The sequence below is a fragment of the Equus quagga genome, chromosome 2 (genome assembly GCF_021613505.1).
Source record: "Equus quagga isolate Etosha38 chromosome 2, UCLA_HA_Equagga_1.0, whole genome shotgun sequence".
Lineage (NCBI taxonomy): Eukaryota > Metazoa > Chordata > Mammalia > Perissodactyla > Equidae > Equus > Equus quagga.
The window spans coordinates 11903477-11930099 of record NC_060268.1 but is presented as its reverse complement, the minus strand read 5'-3'; the positions used below and the strand labels follow the sequence as shown (position 1 = coordinate 11930099).

Below are 26623 nucleotides of genomic sequence, written 5' to 3'. Positions count from 1 at the left end.
ATACCTCTGTTCTTCTGCCCCATCTTTCCCTCTTTCCCATTATTCCTCTCATCTCAGCTCTTTTCAGTCTGCCTTGTGGAACCTTCTTTCCATTGTTACTACCTTGCATCTATCCACAACGTCTGTACTGAATGTTTCACGCATATGTTCTACCTGAAGCTTGAATTTATCAAGGACACTTTTTCCTAGCAGCCCCCTGGACACTAGTCTGTTTTGTATACCCTATATACTAGGAAGGAGAGTTCTTCTGGTTCCTCTTTGCTACTTTCATACTTTTTGCATCCCTGTAAAAACCCCTCCTCCTTTGAGGTTTACGCCATCCAGCTTTATCACTCTCTGTCTCTCCTCTTCTGTGCTGTCTGCCGGTCTCCTGATCAGTGCCATTCCTTAATGTGAGTTTCAGGCACCTGGTTCAGTGTCTTCCTCTCTACCCCACCTTCTGCATTCATGCTAAGAAACTTCAATATCAGCGTCAAAAATCTGTCGTATTCTTTTGTCTCCTGAATGCTGATGAGTTTTACCTCTTATTCACTTCAGCTACAATGGATGTTGTCGTCACTCAGAACTTTTCTAAATCTGAAATCCAAGATCAAAGTTGCCTCCCTGACAATAACAATAGGCTTATTCCAGCTACTCTTGCTTTTTAGCCTCAACACAAATCAAGACATGCTGTCCCTTTCTCCCTCCCTTTTTCCTTGAACTAACAGCATAGACTTGCTTTTTTTTCTACCCAGTCTGAATTCTTTGTTTAATCACTTTCTCCCGAAGACACAATCTCCTTATACCCTTGTCTTTCTCTATAAATCATAAACTCTCAATTACTACTATAGTTTGCCCTCCCCATACCTACTCCCAAAGTATAGAGCTGATGAGGAGGGAAAAAAAAGGTCGTAATGCTGTGATGGTCAATGTCTCCTGCAAATTTGTAGTCTCTAGCTATAGCTGGGTCATCTGTCCCACCTAACATTCTTTTTACGTGTCCCACGTCACCTCCCTTTCTTGTCCTATAAAACCTTCACCCTTCTCTAGCCTTTCTCTTTACCTTGTGCTTTCAGCAGAGAACTTTGCCTCCTACTCTGTGGGGAAAATTGAATCTAGCAGGCATGAGTTCTGTCAGTTAACATCCTCCACACCTACAAAATTATCCGCAACTGTGTTCTCCCACCTCTTTCCCTTTAATCTCCAAGGAAAAGTTGTCCAGTTGTATTTTTAATAATACTTCAAGTCGTGCTTATGATCCCATCCTCTGAGACTCTGCTTATGAAGATATCTTTTCCTCCCTTATACTTTGGTGTCTTCCTATAGTCTTCTCTCTCATAGTCCATAAACATGTTCACCTGCCGTCCACATCTTTAAAAACTTCCTCAGCCATACAGCCCCCATAACTGCAATTCTCTTTTCCTTCGAGCCAAGCTCCTATAAAACAGCCTATACTTAGTCTTCACTTTTTCACATTCCGTTCAGGCTTCATCCTACTTCCATCATGCCTTTAAAACTGAACTGAAACGATTGTCATTTCCTAATTGCCAAGTCAAATGGGCACTTTTCACTTTGATCTTGTTAAATTCTTAACCTTGTAGATCACTCCTTGAAATTCTCTTCTCTGGATTCTGTGACAGCACCTACCCTTGATCCATTTTTTACTTCCCTGACTATTTTCTCAAATTCTTTTACCAATCCCTTTATTTTTTTTCAGCATCTTTTTTTTTTAAAGATTGGCACCTGAGCTAACATCTGTTGCCAATCTTCTTTTTTTCTTCTTCTTCTTCTCCCCAAAGCCCCCCAGTACGTAGTTATATATTTTAGTTGTCGGTCCTTCTAGTTGTGGCATATAGGACGCCTCCTCAGCATGGCCTGATGAGCGGTGCCATGTCTGCATCCAGGATCCAAACCTGCAAAACCCTGGGCCGCCAAAGCGGAGCGCGCGAACTTAACCACTTGGCCATGGGGCTGGCCCCTGCCAATCTTCTTTTTTTTTCCTCCAGTCCCTTTACTTTAAATGTTTGTTTTCATTTTGGTTCTATCCTCTTCTCCTTTTTTATTTCCCTCTCTAAGCATTTCCATCCACCCACATGCCTTCAATTGCAAGCTGGAGCAAGACCTCCTCATGGCCCACCTCTCCAGCCTCATTTCCTGATGTTCTCCACCTCCTACGTTATGATCCTGAGAAACCACACTACTGCTGAGACTTGATGCCCGTCATGCCTTCCATACCTCTGTGCCCTCACACATACTGTTTCTTCCGCCTCAAATGCCCTTCTTCCCCTCTCCATTCCCACCCTCTTGAAGTGACCATTTCCTTCTTATCCTTCAGTACGTAACTCAGGCATCACCAGGAGGCCTTTCCAGGCCCTTCCTCTCCTTGCCTGCCCAAGCCACATTCTGTTTAATACCTGTGCTTATCCTTTTTTTACAGCATTTTACCAACAACTTATTGAAATTATCCGTATAAAGACCTACTTTCCCACTTTCTTGCTTCTTATGAGCAGGGATCACATCCTGTTCTTTGAATAATCAGTGCCTAGAACAATATCTAGTACATAGGAATTAGCGAACAAATGCTTATCGACTGAACTGAAATCTATGTCACAAACCTAGAATTCTCTCTTTAACACAAACTCTTATATCCAACTGTCTACTTTAACGTCCCCACTTATATGTCCCACACACACCTCAGATTTGTACGGACTAAACTGAACCATCCTGTCACACACATACATACTCCCCAACAAAAACCTGCAGTTCTTCCTTCCACTGTCTTGGTTCGTGTATCATCATTGATCTAGTCACCAAAGCCAGACACTGGGAGTCATCCTTCTTGCCCACCCTATCTTGCCCAATCTTTTCCTAAATTTTTTCAACTTAAAGGTTGAGTGAATTAATGAATGGCAACATTAATCAAGATAAGAAATACTGAAACATGCTTGGGAGGTGAAATAAGTTTTGTTTTAGATATGCTGTGTATCATATGCGTGTGGGATAAGCAAGAGGTGATGTCTTGCAGGCAGTCAGATATGTGAGTCTGAATCTCAGAAGAGGGTTTTGGGATGGGGGTCTGTATTTGGAAGTCATAGCATTTAAGTGGAATCAAGGGAGCAAATAACATCTTTTTCAGAAAGTATAAAAAGTATAAAGAAAAGATGATAAAAGAAATCAACATTAAAAAGACCAGCAGAGGAAGAACAGCCATAATAGTCAAAGAAAAAAAACTGCATCTAAAGTCTTCTCTGCCTGCTGCCATGGTTGAAAGAGGCAAGGTCTTGATACTAAGGCACACCTTCAGTGCAGCATTTCTACTGGCTTTTCTGTCTCCTCTGCTGGAAGGATGATTGTTGTCCATCTCTGTTGGGTTCCCTGGTTCTTTCTCCTTGGAAAAAAAAGAACAATAAAAAGCCAAATATGTTTGATGGCGTAACTTCATTGCCTAAAGAGTAGGAATACTTTTTGGGGGAGAAAATTGTCAAGCCAATAAGAATTCTGCTCTCACATTGACAGATACAAAAATGACTCAAAAATGGCATTTATAGTGAGATTTTTACTTCGGTACAATTCAACTGATGTTGAGGAATTTGTTCTATTTTCACTCCTTTCTCTCATTTTGCAAAAAAAAAAAATTAGTCAGTAAGAGTAACTCAACCCACAGAAACTCAGAAATAAGCCTGGAAAGTCACAGCAATTTTGGAAGCAGTGTAGCATGTAAGAGACATCAGAAATGTGGTAATTAGACCTAGCATCATGTCCCAGCCCCAAACTCACTAGCAGGGTGGCTCTGGTCAAACTAGCCTCCATATGCTTTGGTTTTGTCATCTGAGGATGACATCTACTCCATGGAGTTATAATGGAAACTAAATATGTGCATAAATTACTTCTCATAGTTCCCAACACAGTCAGTATTCATAAAGTATTATTTGCCTTTTAAAATATATCACAGTATTCATTAGAGTGAAAAATAGAAGTAAACCAATTAGGAAAATTGGTAAATAGCTTATGGTTCTCCACTTGATGGAAAACTGTGTATTCCATTGTAATACATATGTACTATCAATACACAGAAAATAAAAAAATAATGTTAATTGAAAAAATAGGATTTCTGTCTAAAATATAGCTGTAAATATATTTTTCAAGTCTGCATAGAAATTGTATTATAGCCGATAATAGATTGTAACTGTTATTTCCTAATGATGTGCAATGTTATCAATTTACTTTCTTACAATGTGTTACTAAATAGCAGATGAAATACACCAGCAAATACTTTCCCAATTTGACTAAACTAAGAACTTGATGAAAATGTTTAATGAAGTTATTAAGACAAATAATCCATCAACCTATAGTCTGAAATCTGCAGCTCTCTAGTAACTGAAACCCTAGTGGAAGTAGATTTGAACCAAGAACAAGGAAGCCAGGCCCAGATTTGCCAGTTGTTACCTCAGGACCTTGTAGAAGGGTTTACTTGTCTGCGCTTCAGTGTCTTCTTATTTAAAATGGAGAAATCCTAATCCTGGCTCTAACCCTTTTCCTATTTCTTGAAGCCCTTGGGAAGCTATCATTGAGTAACATGTAAAGCAGTTGGAGCCTGTTTCAGTAAGCGACATCATTTTTTAAAGGATATGATTGATTTGGACAGCAAAGAGCAGCCTGCAGGCAGATCCTGCAAGGTGCTTCCACAGACGTGCATGCCTGCCTCCCTGTTGGCACAGCCCTTGTTTGGCAGGTGGTGTCCATTCCTTACAGGAAGGAATAGGTGCTTCATTGTGTTTCAGAAGTCAATAAGCTTTCACAAAACTAAGGAATTGACATTTTTCTCATTTCTGAGATCAAATTTTCATAAACCATTCAACCTGGATAAACTGAGAATGCGGTTGATCTGGCAATTGTTGAAATATGGTAAAGACATTGCAAAACATGATATTTATGTATTTCCTCCTAAACTCTTACCTTAGCAAGATAGAAGACTCCTAAATGGAAAGACATTCTAATGTATGAGAAGGGAAACTGCAGTGAGATGAGCCTGAATGTAAAAGAGAAGCCGAAAGAAGCACAACACAGATTCAGCTCAGAAATGCGGGATTCCGTTGATTCTGAGTTCGTAGTGATAAGAGTAACTGTGCGGAGTAGAGCTCGTTTTTACATCATGAGGAAGTTTTTTTTAATAGTAATGTAAATGATATTGTGGGAGAGGGGTATACCTAACCAACTTGAAAGTAATATTTTCTGACTTTTTACACTATATGCCGAGAAATGCTATTAATGGCTTGCCAAGATTTCCACTGGGAGCCATTTGTTAACAGTTAATTCAAGTTATTATTGTATTTTAACAATACATTTAAAGTTTCATACTTACATTTTTCTTCTCCCTCCTCCAAAATTCAAGTTAGTGGCACTTTGTCTTAAAGGATTTTTGTAATCCTATTAATCGTTAATATTCAGAGTAGTTTATTCACTGGTTTTTACCACTAGGGAAGGTCCAGCTAATACAGAGTGATCTGGGAATACAGTGAATTGGCCAGTGAATCTCTTAGTTCAGGTATTTGTGTTGCTAGTTTGAAGCTGTTTTAGTGGGTGTATAATACTTATGTATAATTTACTTTTGAGAAATTTGTATTAACAAACTTAGGCAAGATTTGCCTTTTTGCTCTAAGATCGTTACTACATTATCTCAAAGCAAAGATTTTTGATGCACTGAATTTTTTTTGTTTCATATTCCTGTTTTCCGTTAACAGAACTGTGGATATTTGCAGAATCATCCAGTAAACTGGAGCTAGTTTTCAGTGTTGCATGCAGCTGATCAGTCCATTTAAACCAGTGTGTAGGACACTCAGAATACCCTCATTCCTTTAGTGTCTAGCCCCGTGCTGTGTTTATTTGCAGAGAACCCTCATGCATGGATCCATGTAAATGAGGCAAGCTGGAGCAGACTAGACTGTGTTGCTCCCCAGTCTTTGAGGGGAGATTGTGTATATGAAAACTGCTGGGTGTGATTTTCACTTATAAGGAAGATTTCTGTGTGTGTAGCGTCAAGCAAGATTTTGGGTTGAGGTTTTATGCTTTCAGGAAAGAAAAGGGAAAAAAACAATTAATGGTCTGATTTCAACGTCTTTTGTCAAGTAAAACTCTCACTGATCCCCATGAATGTGATCTCCCTCCCAGAGAGTAGCCTAAGAACACTACAGAATGAACTTCTGAGCTTTTGACTCTTTTTTCAGTATAATCGGTGAGTTTTTAATCAAGTTAAAAAATCACTTAACTTTGACTAAAAAGCATATAGAGTCATTGCTAGCCTGTTTATATTACTCAGGAATAGAAACTTCTTTTTAAGTGTAGTACAAAAAGTGGTTTTATTAGCATCAGATCGTTTGTATATATTTAAATTATTTTCATGGCACTGAGACATGAAGTTTTTCCCACCTAGCCACCTAATTCCTGGCTTTATTTTCATCAGCTGACTCTATGAAGAAGAAAGAAATTTAATGCATAAGAACAGTACAGTATACCAATGTGTCTCTTACTTAGCTAAGTTAACAGGTGTAAGATTGATAGCGTTTCTGTGTTGAAATATGTACTTCCTAGGTAAAAATCAATTTGAAACTGCTCTCCATTTAATATGCCATCTTGTCATTGCATAGTAAATGATTCATTCACAACCTGATGCAAGTGGGTAAATGTCTTGAAATGAGCATCTTGTATTTTTCATGTAGCATCTAAAGCTGACATAATCTGAAGATCTGGGTTAAAGTTTGTGTGTTGCTGTTTTTTTAACCTCAGATACTTGGCACTCTGCAGCAGTCTCTCACTTACAGAAATGCTTTGTTCCTTAACATGACTGCCAGGACTGCTTGGTCGTAGGCAAATACTGTCGTTTTTCAGCCAAAACATTCCTGACAATAATTGCACTTTTTATATATTTTTTTTCCCTTCCCACTCCCTTGCCCCCAACTTAGGTTGGAAAGGCTGGTGGACGTCCTGAGGAAGAAGGTTGGAACAGGGACCATGAGGACAGTGATCTGACTGAGGGAACGACAGTCTGGGGAAGCAGTCACATCTGGTGACCAGGCTGCTTCATTCAATGCTGTGTAAACACTGAAGCCTTAACTTAGCAAACAGTTGTTAGAAGTGGGACACTCCAGCCACATTCCAAGCCGAGATAAAATCAAATCACAAATGTTTAACCACTTTGCTGCTGACCTGAGTTATTATCCGAATGTATTAACTACAGACTTTTACCAATGGGTGGCTATAAAGTTGCAGCTTATTTTTTAACTATTTTATATCTCACTGTGTTCAATGTAAGGTTTTTTACTGAGAGACTGTTATGGAAGCATAGTAAAGTTGGTCAGGATCATATCTTCACATTTGGTCCTTTCTGAACCAAAATGCAGCAAAGTAAATATTGTCTAAACCTTAATCCACTGTGTTAGGTCAAAACTTCAAATACATGCATTTTTCAATATAGATCTTATTTCTTAACTGATGAGAGAAGCTCAGATATAAGAATATGTAGTCTTCCTTCAATGAATGCGTGTAATCTTTGTTAGAATTAAAGAATATTAAGTATACATACTAAGAATTAAATGTATAATTTGCTTTTGTAAGAGTTTGGTACATTAAAATTACGTTAATCAAGGTATGATTTTTGTTTCACTACAAATAATGCAGAGTATTTTCAATAAAAAGAGAATGTCGTTAATGTGTACTTATAAACTCATTGTCAATATTTTTAACGTTGGTCTTTAATTAATGTTTTTAATGAATAATCATCTAAACTCTATTTAAGCTGTAGAAATTGCCAAGTGTGTCTAATAGGCTGGGAGACGTTCAGCTTGAAAATTAGCTGGGCCAGCATGACTCTCAAAGACGAGAGGCCATCAGACATCTTCAGTGTTCTTTTCAATTATCTTTATTTAGATTATCATTTGAATTTTTGTTATAGAGGAAGGGAATCCAATATATAATACACAGTAAAGTTATAATGTAAAAATCTAAAGACTTGGAAAAAAGGTGAATCTACCATTTGGTTCAGGTTACCTACTCTTTCTTTTATTTAAGAGAGAACTTAAAATGGTCACAGCATAGCAGTCACTTGTAATCGTATGAAATTACGAATAAAACTAAGTATTTGGCTATAGGAAAAATCTCTTCATTATTTTTAGATGGAATAGATGAGAGACCAATAGAAAACCACTGTGACTGGGACAGGATGAAATAGACAAGTAGAGACTGAATTAGTGAAAATTTTGTAAGCAAGTGAAAATTTTTCTAAGTCCATACAATTTTTTTAATTTAGCTTTAAGATTGAGCTAAATCATCTACCATTGCCTATTTTCAGGACAAGTACAGAATAATTTCTTGCACCATTCTTTCATACACCATGGAAGATTATCCGTTTGAATTTTTTTAACTCTGCAGGAAAATATAAGGTGCTTAATCATAGGGTGACAAAAGAATCATAATGCTAACACGCTCAATTTCTTCCTTATTAAATCCATTAGATTAACTGGCAGTTATAATAATCCCATTGAGTTCAAATTAGAATTTACTCAAGTTTCCTGCTTATAATTACGTTTTGAAACTATGAGAATTAAAAATAAGGAACAACAGGGGTCAAAAATAAACTAACTGGATTTACTCTATGGTCCTAAAGAGAATGATAGCCTCTCGTAGGCCGGTGACTATAGAAATACTGAAATCTGAAGTCGTCTGGTCAGGCATGGAGTCTTCTCTCGGCTCTAAGGGAAACAGGGAACAGCGCCCTGTGGGAGGGAACGGCGCCTTTCTAGTCATGCAGGTAAGTAGAGAGAAACAGTTCTTGTCACAAAATAGTCCATTCCTGACTCCTCTTCTGATAAATCACAAGTAACTTGAATTTTCAGTTTAGTCCTGAAGATCAGACAAACTTTTTTTGAATTATTTTGCTTGAGGTTTTATAAAACACAAAGTGTAGCATAAAGACGTTTTACAGTTTCCAGACATCTCTTTCTATACCTAAACGATCAGATTAGAGCAACCGGTTCCTGTAATCAATATCCAGAACTTTTATAGAATTTGATATTCTAAACTTAAATTTACAAAATAATTCTAACATCTGCTACTGTTCAATGTTGGTAATCTCCCCAAAATGTCACATCACTTTGAAAATGAGTTGTCTACAAAATTACAAATGTCAAATATTTTAACCAATATTATCATTAATTGATTTCTTGCACTTAAAAATGTCCACCAACAATGTTTTAAATAGTCTTTATTCTTTTCATACGAAAGAATAACCTCGTCACCGAAGATCAGTTCTCTACACATTCATGCTGCCCAGACAGATTGCTTGAGTTGGCTTTAAACGTTGTCTAATTCCTATAGTAATATGAAAATTCACTTCTCCTTGTAAAAATAAGTAGTTCAGAGGAAAAGCAGAAAAGATCATACAAACATGGGTAGCTCTTGATGATTTTCAGTCTTTTCACATCTGCATTTTTTATTTGATCTTATCCACACTATATAATAATAATAAATTATATACGTATATGTCAATCACATAATGATAATTTTAGTGTTATTGTTATTATTATTATTATGTTTTACACATAAGGAAACAGCCTCAGAGAGGCTAGGAATTTGTCAAGGACTCATTAGAACTTACAGCTAAGGTCTTATGCCTAAACTCCACACAACAGTGGGTCTCCAAATCTATATAAGAAAAAAATTAAAAATTAAATATTTTAACTCTTGCAATTTCTGTTGTTATTGTGCCATCACTTTCATACACATTCATATGGATCGTCTAACAGTGGAGATTGTGTGCATGTCTTTCGATCAAGTACAATAACGTGAACTGCGTGCATAAATGGCACAGCGTTATTACTGCCTCTCTAGCGTCAGGCTAGGAGCATCTTTGCCTTAGCTTCACTCATTAGGAATACTGTGACAATTCGTTGTTAATAACAGACAACCTTGAGTTGCCTTGTACTGTTTGTAATTTGGCCTGATGCTAAAGCCTGACAATGTTATCAAATGGTAGTCTGCACTTCAAGGCTCGCTCTACCTCCCAGAGCAACTGCTGCAGATAAAACCAGTTATAAGCAAGGCTATTGGTAATAGGCAAGGTATAAGCAGTTATAGCAAAATGATTAGTTTGTTACTAATCTATGAGAAGCTTTACTTTTATAATTCTACTTTTATAAATAAGCCATTATGCTAAAATTATTTAAAATATTTTGCCTAATAAAATATTTCCCTTTTTTTCAATGAGAAAGTTGATCCTTTGTATATTTCCTTATTCAAATAAACTGAAGAATCTTCTTATCGGGTCACTTACTGGTAGAATTAGTTCAGTTCATAAAAAGTTAGAATATTAAAAATGTGTAGTTTTGATAGTGGATATAGTTGCATAGGAGGGCATTTTTAAAGATCATAATTATTTTTAAAATTTCTATTTTCAAATACTCCTGATTAATGAGGCATTATAATGATGAAATAGCCGTTGGCTCACACATTTTTTCTTCTCACATATGATTTGTATGGAGCCAAAATTTTTCACAAGACATTAGTGTGTTATTGATAACTACTATTTACAACTAATCTATCTGCTCTCTATATGGATATATACACGCAGACACACACAAACACACGCAGACACACACAGATACGTTCGCCTTTTTAAAAAATTGACTTAGAAGCCAACTGTTCCACTCCAGTGATTTCAGCATTTTGTTCATGTTTTATTAGAAATGCACATGGTTTCTGAGGCTTTTAAACAAATATGTGGAATGGTTGAAAGATTTATGTTGCTCGTGCTTAGCTAAATATGTCATCTCTAGAAAAGATGTGGTTTATTTTGGCGCTGTTTTAAAAACTCAAATATTTTAAACATTTGCTAAGTTGGAGCTTGCACACTTGAACTAGTAGCATACGTTCCAGGATAGCATCTCAGGTTACCGAACTTTTTGTAATCCTTTTACTAGAATAACCTTTTTTGAAAAGGTTTTCTTTTCCTTGTTATTATGTGCTTTAAGTTTTTAAAGGCTGAAGTTATTATTTTTTAAGTAGGATTTCATAAATAGAATTGGACAATGATAAATGTGTATTTTTGAGAATCGTTAAAATATTGTATACCCTTGCTACTTCTTTGCAGAAATCTTAATATGTTTATCTTTACTTTATTGTTTTCTAAATATGGTTTTGGAATATGATAGTAATTGGGAAACTGCCAGTTTCTTGACTAGCTGATTATTAGCAAAGGTGTGCATTTAATGCACAAACTCAAGTATCTAAAATATATTTTCTTTTTGTTCACATAAAATTACCTATTGCAAATCCTACACATTCCAATGCGATTCTTAGACATTGATCTTAATCAAATTTATAAGTGTACCGTCCTGAAGACACTGTACTGGGTATGCCTATAAAATGTCTTGCAGTAAGGGAACAGATTAGGTTCACTGTCAAACTGTGTGACTTCCTTAAGGTTAATAAAGATAAAAGTTGATATGAACAAATTGTTTAGGGACCTTTCAAAACTATTTAGGTATAAAATAAAATTACAGTAATAAAATATGGATAAAATATTAAAGAGAAACATTATTTCAGGTAAATATGGTTAGAAAGAACCTAAGAAGGGAGATCAAAGTCTCTTAATTAGAAAATATCAGACTGATTGAAATCTACTACAAAGCACCTCTCCTAATTTTGGGATTTGTATGTGGAATTTTGCTGTAACCGATAGCTGAAATGTAAAAACACTGCCTCTGTTGTGTTTGATTATTCGATCAACACAAGGTAAATATAAACAGACTATGTAACACACTGTCACCTGTAGCAAACTTAGAATTTAAATCTTAAGCTACATGGCTAAAAGAGGACCAAGGTTAGGTGGGCAGTAGGAATGTTTGGGACAAAGACTTTTTAAACTGGTAATTTCTAAACTGTCCTATTACTGTGTAAAAGAATTGTCTCAGCATTTGTATGCCTTTGTGATACTGTTGTCTTACATTTTGCTCCTACACATGTACAAAATCATAAGATTGTTATTACTTTTGCTTTAAACGATCAACAGTTTTCTTAGGAGATTTGAAAAATAAGAACATTATATTTACCATTTCCAATGTTCTTTGTGTGGATCCCAATTTCCACCTGTTACCGTTTTCCTTCTTCCTGAGGTATTTATCATTTATACTAATTCAGGGCCATGGGTGATGAATTCTTTCAGCTTTTGTGTATCTGAAAATGTCTCCCTTTTTTGGGTGAGGGGACCTTCATTTTGTGAAAAGAAGTTTGTCACTGGATATTAACTTTTTTTGTTTTCAGTATTTTCAGGATGTTGATCTGTCGTCTCTGGCTTGCTTTGTTCCTGCTGTCATTCTTTTTTTTTCCTCTGTAATATATCCTCTGACTGCTTTGAATATTTTTCCCTTTGTTGCTTGTTTTAACCAATTTGATTATGATGTAGACTTCTGCATGCTTCTGTGCTTGTGGTTTGTTGAACTTCTTCAATTGTGGGTTTATAGTTTATCAAGTTTTTTAAGTTGCAGCCATTATTTTTTCCAATATTTTTTGTCCCATAACTCTTTTTTCCTCTTCCTTGAAAGTACTATTTGATATATATCAGGCTACTTGAAGTTGTCCTACGGCCATTCATGCTTTGTTCATTTTTCAGTCTCTTTCTTCTGTGTGTTTCATTTTGGATAGTTCTGTTGCTTTGTCTTCAAATTTGCTAATCTTTTCTTTGGCAGTGTCTCATGAGCTCTTAAGCCCATCTGGGGCCTTTTTCTTTGTGACATATTTTTCATCTCTGAAGGTTAAAGTTGAGTCTTTTTGATTTCTTTCATATCTCTCCTTTATTTTTTGATGCGTTCCATTACCTTCTGTAACATAAAAAAATACAGTTATAAGAACTGTTTTAATGTCCTTGTCTGTTAATTCTATCATCTGTTCTATTTCCAGGTCTCTTCCCATTGATTTTTTTTTTCCCTTATCATAAGTTGTATTTTCCTGGTTTGCATGCTTGGTAACTTTTCTTGGATGCCATCATTGTTAATTTTATCTTGTTAGGTATTGGATATTTTTGTTTTTCATTAAAATTTTTTGAGCTTTGTTCAGGGATGCAGTTACATTACTTGGAAACAGTTTGATCCTTATAAGGCTATTTTCAGCTTCAGTAGGCAGGAACAGAGCACCTTTAATCCAGGGCTGATTTTTCCCCACAATTTAGGCAATCCCCTTCTGAATCCAGTAACTAATGCCCTGGGTCCTAGGAGGTTTCTCTACTCTGACTGGTCACAACCATGTGTGAGCTTTGGTGGTTGTTCTGCCTCGTTGCTGGCAATTCTTAGCCTGGCTTCGGTACTTTACTCACACACATAAGCTGGTTGACACTCAGAGGAAGACTCAAGGCATGCTCTGTAGCCCTCCAGAGCCCGTTCACTCTCTCCCTCTCTCTTTCTCTGCGGCATTCTCCACTCCATGCAAATCTCTCCTCTCCAGTACTCTGACCGTCTTGACCTCCCCCAGTTCTCAACTCTGTATTCTCAGCTCAGGGAGGCTGCCAGGCTCTGTTTTTGTTCACCGTCCCTGCACTGTTGCACTGTGCTCTGTAAACTCTCCAGACAATAAGCTGGGCACTCAGGGATCACTGCCCTGTGCTGCCTGCTGTCCAAAGTCTGAAAACATTGATCCACGTATTTTCACTGTTGTTTTCTGTTGTTATTATTTTTTTGTTTTGGTGGGTGGTTTTTTGTTTTCTGGCTGTTTTAAGGTGGGAGGGTAAATGTGGTCTGTATTGTGGCCTAGAGCATAAGATTTCCTATAACTCTTTTCAAATGTCATCCTCTTGATGTCTAGCTTCCCTCTTCTCTGCTGAGGAATCACCTGTCAGTCTCAATGTTCTCCTAAAAGTAAAGTCTCTGCTTTTTATGATTGCTTTTTACATTTTTTTCTTTGTTTTTTGGCAGCCTTATTTTGTGCCTAGATGGAGTCTTCTTTGTATATTTCTTGCTTGAGTTCATAGACCTTTTTAAATTTCTACCTTGATATCTTTTGTCAATTTTAGGAAATTTTTGGTCAATATGTTTTTCCCCTTGTTCTGAGGCTCTGATTATATACATTTTAATTTTTTTCACTGTGTTCCCACATCTCTTCCACCTTCTTGTGTATTTTTCTCCTTTTCTCTTCTATGTACCTTAGTTTTGAATTTTCAGAATCACCTGTCTTTCATTTCATGAATACTGTCTTCTGCTGCTAGAGCCGTCTATTCAGTTCTTAATTTCAGATTCTGTATTTTTCAATTATACAGTTTCCTCTTGATTTCTTTGGTACATTCCAATTCTCTAGTGAAAAATACTCATCTTTCTGAGTATATTATCTCCCTCTCTGCCTCTATTTTCTTGAACATAGTAGTCATGGTTACTTAAAAATCCATGTCTACAAACTCCAATATCTGAATCACCTGTGGGTCTTTATTGTCTGTTTTGTTTCTTGGTTTCTAGATGCGTGGTCCTGTCTCTTGCATGCCTGTTAGTTGTTGACTAATGTAAGACATCCTGAGCCTGCAGATGATTTTGTCTTCCCTCAGACAGGGCTGAGCTTTTCCTCTACTGGGAAGATTGATGGAGCTAATTACCTTAATCCATTCAGATGCTGTGCTGAGTGGAAGCTGGGCTGCAGTTTGAGCAAGGCTCCATTTTCTCTGGTTTGCTTCTCTTCCTACAGCATACCTCACTAGAACTTAAGTGATATCTTCACTGGGGCCCTTTTAGATGTTCTCATCTGAGATTTTTTAACCTCCCACTTAGGACAGCTCAGCTTTGCCAAGTATTTTGAAGGGGCAACTAGGAGTGTGTTTCAGGCCCTTTGGCTCTCCAAGTCTGTCACGCCAGCCCTGCAAGATTGTCAAAAGCACTGCTGGTTTCTCTGTCCCCAGCACAGTCTTCTGCTGGGACAAAGCCCAGATTATCATTCTCTCTCCTTCCCCCAGAACCAGCAAATGCCTCCATGGGAAGAGCGACTGCAGATCATCAGTTTACCTCTCTGTTCTCCTTTCTCTGGAATCTTAGTCCCTCTAGTTGTCTTTGTTTCAGTCCCTCTCTGACACTTTTAAGCAAATACTTTGTTCTCTTCAGCTTTCGTAGTTGTTCTTGGCAGGAGCATTGATCTGCCACAAACTACTCAGTTCTGTCTAGAAGCAGAATTCCAGTGAGCTTTTAATTTCTCTTACTCTGTTTTTCATGTCTGGAGATTATATTCTGTTCATTCCAAAACCCATTTGGTCATTTTTATGGTCTCTTGTTCCTGTCTCATATTTTCAATCCTTTGTTATATTCTTAGACATTTTAAACATGCTTATTCTATATTTAATTTCTGATGATTTTGACATCTCAAGTATCTACTGCTCCAATTTTACTCTCTATTATCCTGCTAGGTGTATTTGTGTTGCCTTATTTCTTTAGATGTTTGGTGACTCATGACTCTGAGCTTATATTTCTTAGAATTAACGTCCGTGTCACTGGTCAGGGGCTGGGTTGCAGGCAGGCTTCTCAGTAGAGGCTTTGCATTTGCTTCTGCCAGCCACCTGGGAACATGGGCAGGCCTTAGAACACTTTAAAATCTAAATCTGAATTTTATTGGACCACTGAAATAATGATAGTTTGGGCTTAAAACCCACATGAGAGCTAGTCTATGGTTATAAAATTCATAGCAGATCCTGTTTTTATGAATTGGAAGAACTAATATTGTTAAAATGTCCGTACTACCAAAAGCCATCTATAAATTCAGCGCAATCCCTATCAAAAGCATTTTTAACAGAAGTAGAAAGAACAATCCTAAAATTTATATGGAACCACAAAGACTCAATAGCCAAAGCAATCCTGAGAAAGAAGAGCAAAGCAGGAGGCATCACATTTCCTGATTTCAAGCTATACTATAAAGCCATAGGAATCAAAATAGTGTGGCACTGGCATGAAAACAGACAAATAGGTCAATGGAGCTAAATCAAAAGCCAAGAAATAAACCCAAGAATATACAGTCAACTGATATTTGGCAAGGGAGCCAAGAATATCCAATGGAGAAAAGACAGTCTCAATAAGTGGTGCAGGAAAATTGGATATTCACATGTAAAAGAATGAAACTAGACCCCTGTCTTGCACCACTCACAAAAATTAACTTGAAATGGATTAAAGACTTAAACATAAGACCTGAAACCATGAAACTCCTAGGAAAAACAAGAAAAAATCTCCTTGACCTGGGTCTTGGCAATGATTTTGTGTGTATGACACCTGAACTACAGGCAGCAAAATCAAAAATAAACAATAAAGTGGGACTATATCAAACAAAAGCTCTGCACAGCAAAAGAAATCGTCAATAAAGTGAATCCTACCTTGGGAATGAGAAAAAATACTTGCAAACCATAAATCTGGTAAGGGGTTAATATCCAAAATATATAAACAACTCATACAACTCAATAACAAAAAAGAATCTAATTTAAAAATGGGCAAAAGAGGGGCCGGCCCGGTGGCGCAGCGGTTAAGTTCCCACGTTCCGCTTCTCGGCGGCCCCGGGGTTCGCTGGTTCGGATCCCGGGTGCGGACATGGCACTGCTTGGCAGCCATGCTGTGGTAGGCGTCCCACGTGTAAACTAGAGGAAGATGGGCACGGATGTTAGCTCAGAGCCAGGCTTCCTCAGCAAAAAGAGGAGGACTGGCAGTAGTTAGTTCAGGGCTAATCTTCCTCAAAAAAAAAAAATGGGCAAAAGATCTGAATAGGCATTTTTCCAAAGAAGATGTATAAAAGGCCAACAGGTACATGAAAAGATGCTCAACATCACTAGTCATCAGGGAAATGCAAATCAAAACTACACTAAGATATCACCTTACACCCGTTAGAATGACAAAAATATCTAAAACTAATAGCAACAAATGTTGGAGAGGTTGCGGAGAAAAAGGAACCCTCATACACTGCTGGTGGGAATGCAAACTGGTGCAGCCACTATGGAAAACAGTATGGAGATTCCTCAAAAAACTAAAAATAGAACTACCATACGATCCAGCCATCCCACTACTGGGTATTTATCCAAAGAGCCTGAAGTCAGCAATCCCAAAAGTCCTGTGCACCCCAATGTTTATTGTAGCACTGTTTACAATAGCCAAGACGTGGAAGCAACCTAAGTGCCCATCAACAGACGAATGGATAAAGAAGATGTGGTACATATATACAATGGAATACTACTCAGCTGCAAAACAGAACAAAATCATTCCATTTGCAATAACATGGATGGACCTTGAGAGAATTATGTTAAGTGAAATAAGCCAGCAAGAGAAAGATAATCTGTGTATGACTCCACTCATATGAGGAATTTAAAACTATGGACCAAGAACAGTTTAGTGGATACCAGGGGAAAGGTGGGGTGGGGGGTGGGCACAAAGGGTGAAGTGGTGCACCTACAACATAACTGACAAACATTAATGTACAATTGAAATTTCACAAGATTGTAACCTATCAATAACTCAATAAAAAAAAAAAAGAGGAACAACCACAAAAAAAAAAAAACACACAATGAGATATCACCTCTCACCTGTTAGGATGGCCATCATCAAAAGGACAAGAGATAACAAATGCTTGTGTGGATGTTGAGAAAAGGGAACCCTTGTACATTGTTGCTGGGATTGTAAACTGGTACAGCCACTGTGGAAAACAGTATAAAGGATCCTCAAAAAAATTAAAAATAGAATTGCTACATGACCCAGCATTTCCACTTCCAGGAATATATCCAAAGGAAATGAAAACACTAACTCCAGAAGATATCTACACCCCCATGTTCATAGCAACATTATTTACAATAGCCAAGGCGTGGAAACAACCAAGCGTCCATTGATGGATTAATGGATAAAGAAGCTGTGTATACACCTACACATATATATATGCACACATACAATGGAATATTGTTAGCCATAAAAAAATGAGGAGGGTCCGGCCTGGTGGTGCAGCCGTTAAGTGCACGCGTTCCACTTCGGTGACAGGGGTTCACCGGTTTGGATCCCAGGTGTGGACATGGCACCACTTGGCACGCCATGCTGTGGTAGGGGCCCCACATATAAAGTAGAGGAAGATGGGCATGGATGTTAGCTCAGGGCCAGCCTTCCTCAGCAAAAAGAGGAGGATTGGTGGCAGTTAGCTCAGGGCTAATCTTCCTCAAATAAATAAATTAAATAAATGAGGAAATCCTGCCATTTGTGACAACATGGATGGACCTTGAAGGCATTATGCTAAGTGAAATAAGTCAGACAGAAAGAGACAAATCCCATATGTTCGCACTCATATGTGAAATCTAAAAGGAAAAAAAAAAATTCCTACAGGAGGTATTTCTTTTATCCTCCATTCATAGCCTGAGTTCAAGATTTCTCTCCTTGGGTGGGGCCTGGACTTTGTCCTCTGTTCCCTGCTCCACTAAAAGACCGTGAAAGCTCAACTTCACCCCTATCCTAAGACAATGCTTTCAAGGTAAAAACTGCCTTCTGTGCTTCCCTTACCATTCAGGGTTCCCAGTTTTACGGAGGTTTTGGCCTCTGAATACTCCTTACCAACTTGCCAACATATTGCTGCATCTAAGATGTTTGTCATTTTCTATCCAGCATTTTTCGTTACTCACTGAGAGAGGTTCCAGGTCCCTCATAGAAACAGTAGTCAGGGCTGAATGTTATTAAATTCATACACACAGAGCTATATAATTGTGCTGCTAATAAAATGTTCTGAATTTGGTATCACTTGTATACATAACTAGAATGAGTAGATAATAAATTTACCTTCCAAGATCCATAATTGCAGCTCTTTGTCCCCACCAGTAACTACAAGCAGTTTTTCATTAAAGAAAAGAAAATGATTGAATAATCCAAATTAGCCCGTGCGAGAAAACTAACAGCTGCCTAAAATGAAATGTTTGAGTTATGAGCCATGTGCCACTTTGGTTTATCTGCAGCCAAGAGCTTCAGAATCCTCCTTCAATTAGCCACGTTGCTTGGGAGGGCCTGGTTGCCCCGAGTCAGAGCTGCCTGGCAATGAGTGAGAGGTGTCCATGACTCACAAGGTCAGACCTTGCAACTCTGTTTTTGTTGTTTGAACTTTCTTCTCCGTTGTAGCTAGGGATCCAGCATGGAATTTAAACACTTGTGTGGTAACCCCATTCCTTCAGTCATTGTGTCGTTAAGCTCTAGCTAACGAACTTTTAACACTGGCTCCACGTAAAGCAAGCCTTAGAAAACAGCAATCAACCTTTCTGGTTTTATAATCCAAACCGTATGATTTGTGTGTCTTTAGGCAAGTAAGATGCTCTTGCCTGTCTAGCGCAACTGCGCCCCGAAAATTAGCATTCATAACACATATGGAAAATAAGAAAATATACCAAGGCGCCCCTAAGAAAGCTTAAACTGAGTGACTTTTATTTCACAATCACAGCTACTGTGGCAGAAACTTCAAAATGCATACCTGTTTTCAAACTTAGGAACTTTGCCCAAAATAGACAAACCAAAATTACGTAATATTTGGAAAGGTGAGAGCTGCCACATGCGCCAGTCAAGTGTAATTTGTCTCACGGCCTTTTTCTTCCATTCCATCGGCCTTTGTTTCTTAGGGATCTCCTTCTGATAACATCACAAGGAATGCTTCTCGGACCCATATAGATTATGTACACATTGGCTTGCTAAAGACAAATTTTGATTTTAAATCTCTAAGCTTCATTTTGCTTCTAAACATACTGTTTTGAAGCAAAAACCAGGTGACTAAAAGAGAGGAGATTGAATTTCTTTTCCAACTCATAAACCAGTTCTCAAGATAATTCTGGAGGAGAAAAATCAAATATAGTTTGAACATTGATAGAATAACTTGACATAAAATTCCTCAGCGTTATTGCTTTGAAGAATTACTCCTTACTTGAACGTGTACACTGATTACTAATGTCTTAAATCATAGTCTTGTCCCTTGGCAAAATTAGATCTGCTTTTTGCATCTTATTTTCTTAAACTATGGTCACATTATAAAGAGCAGTTGTATACTTTTATTTCGGTGACATAGAGGAATGTGAATTATAACCTTGTTTGTCCTCTAGAAGTGAGGAAAAACTTTTGAAATCAGAAATGGCCTTTTGATTAAAGCCTCAACCATCTCAAAATAATCACTTTATTTCTGCTTTTACAACAATTGCAGCCTTTGCAGGCAATATAGCCACACTGTGGACTGCAAGTTTACACATAGTAGGTGTTATTGCTGTTAAGTTGGGGTAAGACAAACCGTGGCTTTATCATTTCTAGAATCAAAGAATAAAATGTGTGTGTGTGTGCGTGTACTTTTTTTTTTAGATTTTACGAAAGTTTTCTGGGCCCCTATTGGATTTCTCTAAAGAACCACTTGCCCAAATCATACATCTAATTTCTGGCACGTTATTTTGTTTTCATGTGGATGGCAAGAAAATTAATAAAAGTCACTTTCATTCACACTAATACCTTAGACCCTGTGCTCCAATTGGACTCTCCATTCCAGTTCCGACCTCGTACTCTCATTGTTTAATTCGTTTGCCATTTTTAACCCCCCACTCAGTCCAATCCACCTTCAAGTGTTTAAAGCCAATTCATCCTTCAAGAACACTTCTATGCCACCCCTACAGGGGGCTTCCCCAGCTCCCCACCCCCATCCCACTGCCAAGTCGTAGTTAATCTCTCTTCTGTATGCCTTATCGCTCTTACTTCATCTCTATTAGGGCGGTTATTAAGTTTCTCATGTTCCAGTATTCCTGTACTGTCTCCCATTAGAAAGCGGCTTCTGGAGATCAGAGACTCAGTCTTGTTCATATTTCTTTGCACAGGTAAATACTTGATGAGTAGTCATTCTTGCCAATGATGAAACCTAAGTTTTCAAACTATATTTTTGTTTTATAAACATTTGTGTGACCTGTCTTTCTAAAAAACGTATGACAGTAAAAGATTAATATTTGAGTATCCTTTCTTAAAATAGCAGTATTAAAACATGTATACTATTATGTCAAATAATCTAGCACCTGGCACATTACCAGATGAAATATTCTGCTTACCTGAGGGCTGTGACTTATAACCATAATCCATTTAAAGTGAAGAGTTTGGGATTTTTGGTTTTTGGCGGGGGGGGGGGGGGGGGGAGTTGATGGTTAGATTTGGTTTGTTACTCAGAATTTCTCGTGTAGCTGTTAAATTTTGGTCCCAGACAGTCCAAAGTTTGAAATTCCATTCTATGATAAAGCGAAGACACGGTTTCGTTGTCTTGGAAAGTTTATACAAAATCTCCAGACCACAAAATAGACTATTTAAATCTTTATTGAACAACAGTAAGAACTAAATTGCTTTCTGGAACCAAGTGTGTCAAAATTCAGGCAAAGAGCGAGAAGGCAAGCAATGAATGAGCCCATGTGGTCTGTCCGGATGCCTTCTGACATTGCTGTGATCTACTTGGAATCACGATTTCAAATTTAGTGATTCCTCATTTCCTAAAAGTAACTGAAGTGTTCTGAATTCTGATTATTTTCATAAACTTTCACGAGGTTTTACTTTCTGGTTATTTATTATTCTTTCAATGCCTGAGCCATATTTTAATGTATTCAAGTGCAAAAACAAATTGTGCGTGAGCATTACCCACCAAGCTACAGCTTCAAAAATTAATATCTAGGTACTAATTTTATCTCTATTTTAGTCTCCACCAATTTTCATCATGTAACTTGTTGAATGAAGATCCTAAAGCTTAAAAAATGCATATGATTCTTCCAATAAATAGGTCAATTATATTGAAGCCTTTTTGAAACACTCAGGCATAGAATATTCACTGTATTTTACTTGTATGACCATGACATTAACACATTGAAAACTTTTCAGTTCCGTAAAGAGTTTCTTCTCATGGATCTGTCCTGCCTGTGTCTAATCAAATTTTGTTTTTTAAGATAGTATGTCCTTCTCTGAAATTGTTTCTAGTATCTTGGTTATAACTGATTGCCAGAAGAGTGATTCACTCTCGATAATAGTATTTTGTTTGTAATTTCCTAGGAAATATAGCTTCTTTACTCATCAAGCAACAGTAAACCAAAACTACCAACATTGTTTGCCATATTAAAAGATTAAAATCACCTTAACGAATAGTGCTCAAATGCTGGCACATGGCCAAAATGAATCATCTTTGTCTTAAAGCAGCAAAAAGGTTAAGACACTACCTATGTTAAGACAATTTTTCTTGAAAGTCATCAGACAAGAAATGAAAATGCTATAGTTTCTTAGCTTTTGTCTTGAACATCTGAAGATCTCTTAGCTAGTAATTTTTTACTTAGAATTATGTCTTTAAGCGTAGGCTCTCCCATCTCTTTGAAACCAGGTAATTAAAACACATAGTCACCTTATAGAACTTTCACATTTGAGTAAAATGAAAACAAAGAAATTGAATAACTTTTATATGTGACATGAGCAGGCATTTTCAGAGCTGGAAGTACAAATGTGTGTCCATTCCTTAGCTCCTGGATCCCTGTCTGTTTCTGCTAAGAGCTAAAACTTGTGCCATCGTGGTTAATGTTTTGACAGATTTTATCATAAACCTTGCTGTTGTAAATTTGCCTTGAGCCAAAATTTAACATGTTGTAAGCTCAGAGACAGTTTTTACTGTTAGGGACCAGAAAAGGAAATAAATCAATTATGCTCTTTTGAATGATAGAGCATAGAGTTTAACTCTTTCAAGGTTACCTATTACTTGAAATTTAGGAGAAATTCTTTTTGTATGGTCAAAGCTTCTCACTTGTCAATAAAACATACATAAACACTTTTGTGACTATCACAAGGGAAACTACACCAAGGGAAATATTATGTGGCTTATGTATAAATTTTATAACCAAAATATTATCCCTAATTTTTTTGCATGAAAACGTCCTTTGCCTCAACATATATAGTCAAAAGTTTAAGCTCTCAACATGTGATTGATTCAAAAACTATGGGGTAGGCACTTTATTTCGGAATAATTTATCAGAATGCTCTTCAGTTAGACCCTATTTTATGGTGTTTGCTGTCTATTATTTTATAACTACTTAGAGTAGTTGTCCGTACTGTTCCTAACAGCCGGTAGATCTAGTTTTTTTCTCTAAAATGTCTTCAATGACCATGACCGTTAATATTTACTCCCAAATGCATTTGTACACAGGATCAACCATAGCACATCAGTGAAGGAAAAACAAAGGTTGTTACCCAGTTCTTTACCCTAGAATAAATCAAATCAACAAATATTTATTGAATGTCTACTATGTGCAAATAACCCTGGACTGGTCAGCTTTTAAAAGCCATCCAACTTTTCACTTTGACAAATCAAAGCATTATTATCTCAAGCATTGCAGAAACTGCCTCCATGTCCTATAGGGGACAAAGCTTATGAGGACCCTGCAATTACTTGGGATAAAGAAAGATAAGGAAGAGAAAGCTCACTCACAGACTGAAAACAGGAGAAAGAATAACCTAAAATGTCACGGATGGATTGCATCCTGTATGTAAGTATGTGTATATAAGTTTATGTGTATGAGTGTATATTATGTATGTGTCTGTATATTTACATACACATATACACACGAAGAATGGGTGAATTTGAGAAAAATAGACTTTGTTAAGGTGACATAAGAATGAGTATTTACATTTGAGTCCAGAGCTTTGTTTTAAAAATAGGCTTAATAGTTTGGCTAGTGTTGACTCCTGTGGCACCGTGAAACCAAAATATGTCATGTTGGAACAGAAGGATTACTCATCTTGGCACCCCAACTTCTAACACCTAGCTTGCCCTGAAGTCTATGAGAGACCTCATCAATCAATAGATTTATAATAGAAGAAGGGACTTCTACGTCACTGCTATAGAAAATTGTTACAGGGGCCCAAAAAGAAATTAATTTTATCATAAATAAGAGAAGCCACTTAAAAGCTCATTTTGAAAATTCTAATTATTATTAGAAACTAAACAAAAGCTACCAGAAAGAAATAAAACTTGCACACTTTATTATACTGTATTATATCGTATACTATTTTTGTTGTACTATACTATTTTATACTATATATATTATACTATATTGTGCTATAATAGTATATGCATTTCATTTTATAAATCTATAAAAGATGAAATAATATACTATCTACTCACATCAAATATTTAAATGTGTTTCCTTCGTGAGATATAAAAGGGACCCTGGCAATAATTTCCAGCTTTGTCAGAGAGAATTAATCCTGGCTCCTTTGCATAGGAGGTATGTATATATGTTGGCCATTGAAGATACTGCCATTGACATTCTCACAGGGGATGCCTGGTGTCAATTTTAAAATATTTGTTTAGAAGAACTAATTTTTTAATATCAATTTCTGCCTCCTATTGTTAGGCTAAGTTTAATTTCTAGTAAAAATCAAAGCAGACTCTTCAAATTACCTTTTTAAGCAGCAACTTTTATCTTTCCTACAAGGCCTGAAATAAATTTCTCACTTTTGGTGTTAGGGAGAAAAAACTGTTTGAGCTCTATTATTCAAAGTTTATTCTTCTGTTAGGAAGTTGTTGGTTATTGAGATCACTTTGAAGCACAGGTGACTTCTCACACGTCTTTTTAATTATTTGGTACTCTGCCTATCTGGTTGTAATTTATTTTCAAAGCACACCTTAGTTGCTCTGTAGTAAATTTTGCATTTCTGCTCAGCTGGAGTCTTTCTCTTCTCGGTAAAACAATACTATCGGCTTTTGTAAATATAGTGCACACTTTCAGTGTGTGACTACATTGATTTGGTTTCTTTCCTTTATTTTCTTTGTATATTTAATGATGTCTTTGGATATACTCTAAATAGGATTTCACGTGGACGATCCAGATCTAATGCTTATGCTCATGAAGAAATATTATCCTTAGAGTGGTTTCTACTTTCATTTCATCTCCCCTCCTTTGACCAGAAATCCCAATATGGGGACCCTCTCACCTGGGACCTTGCCTGGATTCACCTGCCCCCTTGTGGTGTTCCTCTCGGAATAGGTAATGGATTTCTGAAATTTGGATTTGCTATTACAAAGCCTGAGAAGAGAAACCTCGTCTCTCTTGTCCAGCAGTCTAGGGTCAGGAGAGTTTTCTCCTGTTAGTCACTGGCTAACATAAAAACATGGAAGGAGTATTTTTTTTTTTTTTATTTAATTCACAGCACAAGAAGGAAATTTGGCACTATAAAGAAATGAGTAGCACAGGATAAGTCATGATACTTCATTTTGTCTAGAATCAATATTAGTGACCTGCAGATTGATAAACTAGAGATGTTTCAAAAATTCTCATACGGCAACTTAAAATCAAGTTTCTTCTATGTCAGCGTCTCCTTTTTTAGTGAGTGGGGGAGGAGGGCAGGATGCTATTCTATTTTATTTCTATTTTAAATAGATTTCCTAAGCCTTCCCTCATGGATAAATTCATAAATATAAGAAATAAACTAAACCTTGTATTCTGTATAATTAGATATGTCTGATACAATTGACATGAGTGGGTTTTATTTCCCTCTCTCAAAAAGGAATTCCTTCACATGCCTCACGACTAATTTTTACATCTTCAATTGAAGTCAATAGGATTTGCACATGGAAAAGGGATTTATATGTTCAATGAGTGAATTACCCAGCCGCAGATTCAGAGACATTTTGCAAGAATAGAAACTTAAGAATTAGGCCTCTAGTTAATAAAGAATAATATAAAGATAAAGAAAGGGGAAAGGACAGAAAAACACTATTTATAGAAATAATCTGTCTTAGAAGGAAGAGATTGATAAACTGTTGTTACACAAAGACCCCAGGTAAAATTCCAAAAATATCTTTTTCTATCTGTTAACTGTAAAGTAAATATTTCTAGCAGAAAAGGGTTATCTCTCTCTATGCTGTTCCATGTCCCACCCCTACTCCACACCAAAGCCTGATTTGGTTGAATAATAGTGATCCTCTGTGGCGTTTTAAATATCATGTCACCTCCCTTGAGATCTAGAAGAGACAGTATGCAAACTTTAATAAAACTATTTGTAGTCCAGCTCCCAAATTTCTAGGACCCACTGCTCCTTTGCATTTCTCTTCCATTTGTAACAGTTGACCTACTAACAGGTTCCCAGAAACACAGGTCAAATTTTGGCAGGCTTACCTCACCTCTTTGTCCTTCCAAAGTACATAAATGCTGAACCGTGTTCACAGTGGGGAAGGCAGAGTCATCCCAATGAGACTTTTAAAACCAAGACCCTTTCCGCTCTCTACCAAGTTCCTGCCATCCTCTCCAAAGGAATAAAGTTTCGTCAGTGTGCCCTTGGCACAATTTCTTCAGCCTGGATTAAACACAGGTGACTGAGAGTCCACCTCATCTCCACAGGGCATTAGTCACTCTATAAAAGGTAAATTTATTATGAAATGGTTTGTTTGTGTTAACATATATCTTCTCTGGGAAGCTGGAAACAAAGGCATGTCCTTTAAGAGTCCACATGGGGAAAACACATCCTTCTTTGGAATTTAACCTTAATTTGAACCAAGATCTGTGAGCAAAAAGCACTTTAGTGTATTGTTCCCTTGCTCCGCCCATCTATCCCCTTATCTAAATGGGGTTACTGTTGCTTCGTGCTTTTTAACTCTTCCC

At 37.0% G+C, this 26623-nt stretch overlaps 1 protein-coding gene and 1 long non-coding RNA gene across 3 annotated transcripts in view; one reads left to right on the top strand and one right to left on the bottom strand.

Annotated features, from left to right (window-relative positions):
* The window catches only part of MIPOL1 (mirror-image polydactyly 1), a 301403-nt gene extending 293713 nt beyond the window's left edge, over positions 1 to 7690 (top strand). For both annotated transcript variants that reach the window (XM_046653537.1, XM_046653536.1), the window contains one exon: positions 6939 to 7690. In XM_046653537.1, the coding sequence (XP_046509493.1) occupies positions 6939 to 7005 (67 nt within the window). In that variant the 3' untranslated portion in view covers positions 7006 to 7690. The remainder of the gene's footprint in view (positions 1 to 6938) is intronic.
* LOC124235477 (uncharacterized) overlaps positions 1 to 26271 on the bottom strand; it is a 51192-nt gene extending 24921 nt beyond the window's left edge. The window contains exons 1-2 of the long non-coding RNA XR_006887494.1: positions 26141 to 26271; positions 3278 to 3367 (exon numbers count right to left, since the gene is read on the bottom strand). This is a non-coding gene — a long non-coding RNA (uncharacterized LOC124235477). The remainder of the gene's footprint in view (positions 1 to 3277; positions 3368 to 26140) is intronic.
* Positions 26272 to 26623: the final 352 nt, after the last annotated feature.